The sequence below is a fragment of the Leptonychotes weddellii genome, chromosome 9 (assembly GCF_054177405.1).
Source record: "Leptonychotes weddellii isolate Sample4059 chromosome 9, ASM5417740v2, whole genome shotgun sequence".
NCBI classification, from domain to species: Eukaryota; Metazoa; Chordata; class Mammalia; order Carnivora; family Phocidae; genus Leptonychotes; species Leptonychotes weddellii.
In genome coordinates this window covers 31,449,883-31,459,814 of record NC_138377.1, presented here as the reverse complement: position 1 = coordinate 31,459,814, position 9,932 = coordinate 31,449,883, and the positions used below count along the sequence as shown (strand labels likewise).

Below are 9,932 nucleotides of genomic sequence, written 5' to 3'. Positions count from 1 at the left end.
ATGGACTCTGAAAAACAGGCTGGGGGTTCTAGAGGGGAGGGGGGTGGGAGGATGGGTTGGCCTGGTGGTGGGTATTGAGGAGGGCACGTTCTGCATGGAGCACTGGGTGTTATGCACAAACAATGAATCATGGAACACTTCATCTAGAACTAATGATGTAATGTATGGGGATTAACATAAGAATAAAAAAAAAAGAAATGTAATTGATTTTTATGTTTCTTTTGTATCCTGCTACTTTACTGAATTTATTGATTAGTTCTAACAGTTGTTTTGCTGGACTCTTCAGGATGTTTTATATACAAGGTTATATCATCTGCAAACAAAGATAGTTTTACTTTTTCCTTTCTGAATTGGGTGCTTTTTATTTTATTTTATTTTTTTGCCTGATTGTTCTGGCTGTGAGTTCCAGTACTGTGTTTAACAGGAGTAGTGAGAGTGGACTCTTTTGTGTTGTTCCTGATCTTAAGAGGAAAAGCTTTCAACCTGTTACCATTGAGTATGTTAGCTGAAGTCTTGTCATATATGGCCTCTTAATGTAGAGGTACATTCCTTCTATACCCACTTTGTTGAGAAATCTTACCATGAAAGAATGTTGAATTTTATCAAATGCTTTTTCAGAATCCATTGAGATAATTACATGATTACTATAGTTTGGCCTATTAATGTGATATATCAGATTTAATCACATATATTGAACCATCCTTGCATCCTAGGAATGAATCCCACTTGATCATGGTATATGATCCTTTTAATGTGCTGTTTTGGTGTGCTGGTATTTTGCTGAGAATTTTTTTATCTGTATACTTTAGGGATATTGGCTTGTAGTTTTCTTCCCTTGTAGTGTCCTTATCTGGCTCTGGTAGCAGGATAATGCTGACCTTGCAAAATGAATTTGGACGTGTTCCCTTCAGTTTTCTGGAACAGTTTGAAAAGGATTGGCATTAATTTTTTTTTTTTTAATGTTTTGTAGAATTTGCCCTTAAAGCCATCTGGTACTGAACTTTTCTTTGTTGGGAGATTTTTGGTTGCTTGCTCAATCTTCTTACTCGTTATTAGTGTATTCAGATTTTTTTTATTTCTTGATAGATTGTATGTTTTTGGGAATTTACTCATTTCTCCTAGGCAGTCCAATTTGTTGGCATATAATTATTCCTAAAGTCTCTTACAATTCTTTGAATTTCTGTGGTACCAGTTGTAATGTCTTCTCTTTCATCTCTAATTGTTTTTAAGGTTTCAGATGTACTTTATTTCTTCAATCATGCCATATTTTAATGGGTCCACAGTACTTTTACTTGGCATCAATTATGAGTTGGTTTTGAAGCAATTCAGTATTACACCAGCTGGGATGATTACTGATCTCTCCATTCCTTTGGGTTGACTGCCAACAGGAGACAGGTTCCATTCTATTCCAATTTGTGTTGCTGTATATGCCCATACAGCAACACAGAAAGTGGCTCTACTAGCTAATACAGCATTGCTATATTTATCAGGGAAATCAGGTGTCCCATTCTGGTGGCTCTATCTTGCCATTGTTTGCTGAATGCTTTGAACTTGGAGACAACTTAGAGCATTTTTGGCCATGGGAAACATCATGAAGCTGAAGACAAAACGGTGGCAACAGCAGCTGTTGGTTAGCTACAATTTCGTGCCAAGTCCCCTTGCAAAGAACCCTGAAAAACCTCTGATTTTTTTTTTTTTTGCCCTTTTTTTCTTGGTAAATCTAGCTAAAGGTTTGTCAGTTTTGCTTATCTTTTCAAAAAACCAACTTTTAGTTTCATTAAGCTGTCTTATTGTTTTCCTCTTCTCCATTTCATTTTCTTTCTGCTCATATTTTTGTTATTTCCTTCCTTCTGCTTATTTGGAATTAGTTTGTTCTTTTTCCATTTCCTTAAAATATAAATTTAGATTGTTTATTTGAATGTCTCATTTCTTAATATAAGTATTATCACTATCAACTCTGTCTTAGATCTGCTTTTCTGTATCCCCTATGTTTTGGTATGTTGGTTTTCCATTTTCATTTGTTTCAAGATATTTTTGTATTTCCTTTTTGATTTTTTTCTTTGGCCCATTTTTTCCTCAGGAGTGTGGTTTTTTATTTCTACATATTTGTGGATTTTCCATTTTTTTCTCCTGTTACCTAGTTCTAGTTTCATACCATTTGGTCAGGAAAGATACTTGGAATGATTTCAGTCTTCTAAATTTGCTAAGACATTTCTTGTGACCTAAAATATGATCTGTCCTGGAGAATGTTCCATATGTGCTTGAATGTGTATTCTGCTGCTTTTGGTTGGAATGTTCTGTATGTGCCTATGAGGTCAATTTTGTCTAAAGTATAGTTTAAATCCAGTATTTCCTTATTAACTTTATGTTTGATCAATCCATTGTTGGAGGTGGGGTCCCCACAGTAGTAGTAGAACCTGCTATTATTGTTGTCTGTTTCTCCCTTCAGATCTGATAATAGCTGCTTAATATATTTAAGTGCTCTAATGTTAGGTACGTATATGTTTACAATTGATATATACTCTTGGATGACTGACGTCTTTATCATTCTATAATGAACTTGTCTTTTGTTACAGTTTTTTTACAGTCTATTTTTTCTGGTAGTATAGTTACTCCTGCTCTCTTTTGGTTACCATTTTCATGGAATATCATTTTTCATCCTTTCACTGGAAGCCTATATGTGTCCTTAAAGCTGATGTAAATATTACCAGCAGCATATACTTAGATCTTTTTTTTTAATCCATTCAGCCACTCTCTTCCTTTTGATTGGAGAATTTAATCCATTTACATTTAAAGTACTTATTGATAGGTAAACACTAATGCTATCATATTAATTATTTTCTGGATGTTTTGTAGTTTTTCCCCTTTCTTCCTCACTTGCTATCTTCCTTTGTGATTGATGATTTTACTTGGTGGTATTCTTTGATTGTATTCTCTTTATCTTTTGTGCATCTACTGTTGGTTTTTGTTTTATGGTTACGATGAGAGTTACATGAAACATCTTATAATAGTCTATTTTAAGCTGATTACAACCTAACTTTGATCATCCAAAAAAACCTCTACCCTTTTACTCTCTCCCCACATTTTATGTTTGAATGTCACAATTATATCTTTTTATATTGTATAGGGGTTAACAAATAATTGCAATTATAGTCTGTCTTTTAATTTTTATGCCAGAATGAAATGATTAAAACACTACCATATTACAGTATTGTAGTATTCTGAATTTAGTTATATACTTTCCTTTACTATGGGTTTTATATTTTTATATGTTTTCATGTTACTAATTAGCATCTTTTCATTTCAACTTAAAGAACTTTTAGCATTTCTTATAAGGCTGGTCTGGTGGTGATGACCTCCCTCAACTTTTGTTGCTCTTGGAAATTCCTTATCTCTACTTCATTTTTGAAGGACAGCTTTGTCAGATGAAGTGTTCTTTGTTAGTAGTATTTTTCTTACAGCATTTTGAATATATTATCCCACTCTCTCCTGACCTGTAGGGTTTCTGCTGAGAAGGCCACTGATAGCCTCATGGAGGTTCCCTTGTATGTAAAGATTTTTTTTTCTCTTGCTGCTTTTAAAATTTTCTGTCTTTGATTTTAGATAGTTTTATTATAATGTGCCTTAGAGAAGATTTTTTTGGGTTGAAACTTTAAAGGGGCTTTCAGGCTGCATGAACTTAGATGTCCAAATCTCTCACCAGATTTGGGAAATTGTAACTTTAAATAAGCTTTCTGCCCCTTTCTCCTTCTCTTTTCCTTCTGGGACTCCAATAATTATAGATTGTTTCTCTTATGGAATCCCATAATTCATACAGTCTTTTTCACTTTCTAAATTTTTTTCTTCTTGCTCCTTTAACTGGATAATTTCAAATGACTGTTTCAGATTCACAAATTTTTTCTGCTGCTTGGTCAGATGTATTGTTGAAGCTCTCTATTGAATTCTTCAGTTCCGTTATTGTATTTTCCAGCCCTAGAATTGCTTTTTTGTTTTATTTTATTTTTTTTTATGGTTTCTGTTTTTTGGTGAACCTTCCATTTTGTTCATGTATTGTTTTCCTAATTTTGTTTAGTTGCCTATCTGTATTATCTTGTAGTTACCAAATTCCTTTAAAAGGATTGTTCTAAATTCTTTTTTATATAGTTAATAGATCCTTTTTTAAATTTTTAATTATTTATTTTTTTAGATCTTTATTTCTTTAAGGTTAGTTATTAGAGCTTTATTAGTTTCTTTTGGTGGTGTCATGTTTACTTGATTCTTCCTGATCCTCATAATCTTATGTTGGTATTTGCTCATTTGAGGAAACAGTTTCTTTTCCAGCCATTGTAGGTTTATTTTGGCAGGGAAAGACCTTCACCATTCAGCTCAGCTGAGGGTTCTGCAGGCAGCTGCTAGCAGCTTCTGGCAAGCAGTGTGTGCCATCAGGGTCTCTAGTTGGGTGGGGCCAGCGTCTGTGCCTCTGAGGTTGGTGGGGGGGGAACTGCCACTGTTCTGCAGTCAGGTGGGTCTGATGGCTGGGCTCTGCATTCAAGCATAACTGCTGGCTTGTGTCTGTGTTCAGGCAGAGCTACTTGCTGGGCTTTGCAATCACATATGGTTGGACAGGTTGCAGGTTATGTTTTCTGGCAGGGTGCTATTGCTGGTTGCCCTCTGCGATTGCGTAAGGCCACATGTTGAACTCCAAATTTGCCTCTAGTCAATTGAGTCCCCAAGCTGTGCCCCCTGGCTTGATGGTGCCACTGGCTGGACTCTACATTCAATTAAGGCCATACACAGGGCTTTGCAACCAGATGGGAACTCAGGCTGTGCTCCTTGATCAGATGGGGCTGTAGGCTGTACCCCAAGTTGGATGGGGCTGCAGGCTAAGCTCTACAATTGAGCAGGCTACTGGCTGTGCTCTGCTGTTTGACAGTGTCTCTTGCTGGGCTTCCTGGTTGGGAATGACTAGCAGCTGTACCCCACAGTTGGATGGGACTGGAGGCTGTGCTCCATGGTCAGGCAGGGTTACCTTCTGGGCTCATTGGTCTGGTGGAGCCACAGGCTATACTTTGTGATTGGGTGGGGTGACTGGTTCTGTATTCTGTCTGGGTCAGTCTGCAAGCTATGCCCAGCAATTGGATGGGGCTGTAGGCTGTCTGTGCTGTTGGATAGAGCTGTCAGGTTGAGCTCCAGAGCTGGAAGCTATGCTCAACAGTAGGGTGGTGCTGCTGGGGTTGGCTCCCTACCTGAATGGAACTGTAGAATGGGCTGTGTGGCTGCCTGGGATCCCTGGCCAGGATTCCCAGTCAGGAGCTGCTGGAGACTATGGAGGCTATTACTTAGACGTTTGATGGGGCTACTGACTTGCTTCACTGCCTAGGCAGGCCATAGGATGTATCGTATGCTGCCCATGGCTGCCTGGCATCTTTGGTCAGTCTTCTCTTTTGGGTGGGACTGGAGACTATGCCCAGCAGTTAGGTGTGGCCAGTGACTTGTTTCTCTGCTTTAGTGGGCCATAGGATGTGCTGCATAGGCCCAGCAGCTTAGGGCAGGCTTCCTGCTTAAGTGGGGCTGGAGGCTATGCTCAGCATTTGATCAGGGCTGCTGACTTGCTTCTTGTGTAGGTGGGGCTCCTCACCAAGGTATCCCTTTGGCTGGGGACCCAAACCAAGAAGAACTGCCATTTAAGCTCCCTGGCCAGTTGGAGGCACTAGCTCAGCTCTGCAAATGATCAGAGCCAGGGTCTGGGATCTCTGCCCAGGCCCCACAACTAACAGGAATGCTGTTGGCCAAGATCTGCACGCTTGTTGCTATGGGTCCCTTTCCCCTTCTCTAACTGTAGCTGATTCTCACAGTAGTCTCTGTGAGGCATTGCTTAAGTGGAGCTCCCAGGAGGCATCAGGGATGCTAGGGAAGCTTGATGTCCACCTTGCACTCTTCCTTTTCTCACTGGAGAAACTGTAGTGAGCACTGCACTGACCTGGGGGAGGAACAATGCAGTCATAGTGAAACTGCTCCTCTTACCTTATTCTAATGAGGTTTTTCTCGGGTTTTGTGGCCCAAGTGAATGCTTCAGCCTCACCACCATATTCTGGGAACTTCACAAATATCTTGTCTTTAGATAGTTGCTAGTTGCCCTTTCCCTGAAGGGGACCGAAGTTGGGAACCACCTATTTTGCTATCTTTCTAGTGGCGGTCTCCTGATACCAGTTTTATTAAACCATTGTTAAATACGTTTTGTCTGGGTTTTCACTTGTTTCAGGAATTATGGTAAATTTAATCTCTGTTGCTTCATCTTGGCCAGAAGATGTCCTATATATCTTTTGTATAGTGAGTATGATTTAAAAAAAAAAAAAACCCTCAAATCCCAAATATACAGGTAATGTCCTTGCAGATTGACTCTTTTCTGGATGGGTTTTGGAAAGAATAGTCCTTATTGTGTACTTTTTTTACACTGGCTTCTCCATTACTTTTATCTACAGTGTATCCACAGTTGGATTAGATTATTGTATATTATAATGTAATATAAATTACTAATTCATGTATGTTTTATTAAAATTAAATTGGATTTAGTACTTAATGGAAATCTGCTGAAATGATTTTATGCTGTTTTTTCTTACCTATTTTACACTAATGTTTTTCCATCAATATATGAAGAAATGAGATAAAAAGGAGAACCTAGACATATCTTTGTATTGTCTGAAATTTTCTATCGTTAAGGTATGTTCTGGAAAAGGACATTCTTGTCCTATGGCATATTGCTGTCAAAATAAATTCCAAGAGGTAGTAGTTTTATTCTGTTTTCAAATTATTTCCTAGAAATCAGCCATCTAATTCAGAAAGAGATTAAAAGCCAAATTTTAAAAATTATATACCAGGAAATGCCTCATTTATGAATGTATGCACATTTGAGCTTATAAATTGGGTAATTGTGCACCTAACAACTCTATATATTTTATCATTATTCACTTTATATGTATACAAATGAAGGCTTTGTAATTCAAATTTTGTAGCCTGGGATACTCATGGTTAGAGAATCGTTATTTTTCATGCTGCTGTTCAATGTTAATGCATACAATTACAGAATACCTCATTTACTCTGGTAGAGCTATACCAAGAGCTTCTTTACTAAACATGTATTCTGAAGTGGTATAGGTAAGTAATAGTTAATTTGGCTTCCTCTGCTATATAAAAAAGTGTTCGAAAAGGAATAAGAAATCTGTATTGGAGTCTTTGCATCAAATGACTGAGTTGACATCTGAATTTAAGTTCTGCCAAGTATATTTTAAAAATTGTTTCCTTAAAATGATTGTGATAAGGATACCCCAGATATTTTGAGATTACAGCTCATCTCTAAAATGACTGAGCCCAGATACAATAGTCCTGAAAGTTTATTGCCAAATATTGTGCTAAGTACTTTTATAGATTTTGGAAGAAAAATGAGCCATTATTTAATCTTCACAATAATTACGCAAATGTATATATACAGATGGATGTATGGATGTATATGTGTATGTGTGTTAGTTTTCTGTTGCTGCTGTAACAGATACCACAGACTTTGTGGCTCAAAACAATAGAAATTTATTCTCTTACAGTTTGGGAGCTGGAAGTCTGAAGTGAGTTTTACTGGGCCAAAACCGAAGTGTCAGCAGGGCCATATTTCCTCTGGGAAACTCTAGGGGAGAATCTGTTCCCTTGCTTTTCCGGGCTTCTAAAGTTGCATTCCTCATATTTGTTGCTCATGACCCCACCCTCCATCTTTAAAGCTAATAGCCACACCATCTTCTCCTCTTTTACAGCAAAATCTCCCTCTTATAAGAACCTTTGTGATTACAGTTAGGGCCCACCTGGATAATCCAGGATGATATCTTACCCCCCCCATCTCAAGATCCTTAACTTAATTAATCACATATTTAAAGTTTCTTTTGCCATATAACGTAGCATTTATAGGTTCCAGGATTGGGATGTAGATGTCTTTTATGGCTAAAATGGAGTACAGAATATTGCCAAAGTCATATAAAAACAAAACATGTTAAGAACAAGTCCTGTTTGTAAGTTGTACAGATAGGTTGATAATATAAACAAGAGATCCTGGAGTTCCTCTGCTATGTTCCAACATTTTATGTTGTTGACTGGTATTTTTCATTTCTGATGGAAACAAACAGGACATTAATCTTCAGGTTTTTTTCCTGATATACTTCATCTCCTAGTCTTGTCTTACCCTTCTATAAAACCAGTGCTTAGTAATCTAAGGTCATGAGTTCATGAATTGGAGCACAGATTTACATAGCCTGATACTGTGGTTAATTCAGAAATAATTTGTATTTGCTATTTGAGCACAGGCACATGTTCAGATACATGCTTTCTTATTTCCCTTAAGCCTTTTTGTCACCCTGTCCTTCACCTTTGTTGCTCTTGACACTAATGAAGAATTGACCACTTTGCTACTGATGGTGTTTTTCTAAGTAATATGATGAGAGTTTTTAGGACACAGTTCTAAAGATTCCTTTATTCCTAGAAGATCATAGATCTCTGAGCTAGATTATTTTTTCTGTTTTTGTTCAGTATCATTCCATTGTTTATGCTTTATCCTACACCTTTGGAGAGAAAATTTTATTTTGTACTTCTAATATATGGTTTGTGACTTCTAGAGTTACCAAGAAATATGTTGTAGCAAAGTAAGCTTTAATTTTGTTGCATAATTTATAAGCTAAATGTTTACATTTTCTTTTTTGAACTACAGGATACCAGAAGGTCCCATTGATCAGGGGCCAGCTTCAGGAAGGGTTCGTGCTTTAGAAGAACAGCTTTTGAAGGCCAAAGAACAGATTGAAAATTATAAGAAACAAACTAGAAATGGTAGGTGATTATGCAGTGTTTTTCCTCTTTAATATGTTGATACTACCACAAATAATTAAAGACTTTCTTTCATCAAAATGTTGGGAATATTGATACTATTTATTCTTTGACTGCAGGTCTGGGGAAGGATCATGAAATCCTAAGGAGGAGGATTGAAAATGGAGCTAAAGAGCTCTGGTTTTTTCTACAAAGTGAATTGAAGAAATTAAAGAATTTAGAAGGAAATGTACTCCAAAGACAGGCAGATGAATTTCTGTCAGATTTGGGACATCATGAAAGGTGCTTTTCTTTTTTCACATTTCACTTGGGCTTTGGTAAAGATTATAATCTAAGAATATAAACTGGAACTTCTGTTAATTTCCCTGCTGAATGGTAAGTGATACCTACCATATTTAGGAGAAGAGTACCTGAGGTTTCAAGGACAATAATTCCCAAACATAGCTCATCAACTAAAACATATCACTGGAAAATATTATTTAAAATGTATTTCTAGGGGCACCTGGGTGGCTCAGTCGGTTAAGCATCTGCCTTTGGCTCAGGTCATGATCCCAGGGTCCTGGGATCGAGGCCCACATCGGGCTCCTTGCTCAGCAGGGAGCCTGCTTCTCCCTCTGCCTGCTGCTCCTCCTGCTTGTGCTCTCTCCCTCTCTCTGCTCTCTCTCTGACAAATAAATAAATAAAATCTTAAAAAAAATTTTTTTAAATAAAAATAAAATGTATTTCTAGAAATCTTTTTTTAAAATTTTTATTGTTATGTTAATCAGCATACGTTACATCATTAGTTTTTGATGTAGTGTTCCATGATTCATTGTTCGTGCATAACACCCAGTGCTCCATGCAGAACGTGCCCTCCTCAATACCCATCACCAGGCTAACCCATCCTCCCACCCCCCTCCCCTCTAGAACCCTCAGTTTGTTTTTCAGAGTCCATCGTCTCTCATGGTTCGTCTCCCCCTCCGATTCCCCACCTTCATTCTTCACCTCCGGCTATCTTCTTTTTTTTTTTTTTCTTAATATATATTGCTTTATTTGTTTCAGAGGTACAGGTCTGTGATTCAACAGTCTTGCACAATTCACAGCGCTCACCATAGCAC

At 37.5% G+C, this 9,932-nt stretch overlaps 1 protein-coding gene and 1 pseudogene across 1 annotated transcript in view; one reads left to right on the top strand and one right to left on the bottom strand.

Annotated features, from left to right (window-relative positions):
- FUT8 (fucosyltransferase 8) overlaps nucleotides 1-9,932 on the top strand; it is a 259,999-nt gene that overhangs the window by 192,422 nt on the left and 57,645 nt on the right. Inside the window, exons 5-6 of the mRNA XM_081829752.1 lie at nucleotides 8,723-8,838; nucleotides 8,955-9,117. Coding sequence (XP_081685878.1) covers nucleotides 8,723-8,838; nucleotides 8,955-9,117 — 279 coding nt within the window. The remainder of the gene's footprint in view (nucleotides 1-8,722; nucleotides 8,839-8,954; nucleotides 9,118-9,932) is intronic.
- On the bottom strand, nucleotides 1,226-1,599 carry LOC102726000 (cytochrome c oxidase subunit 7B, mitochondrial pseudogene; annotated as a pseudogene).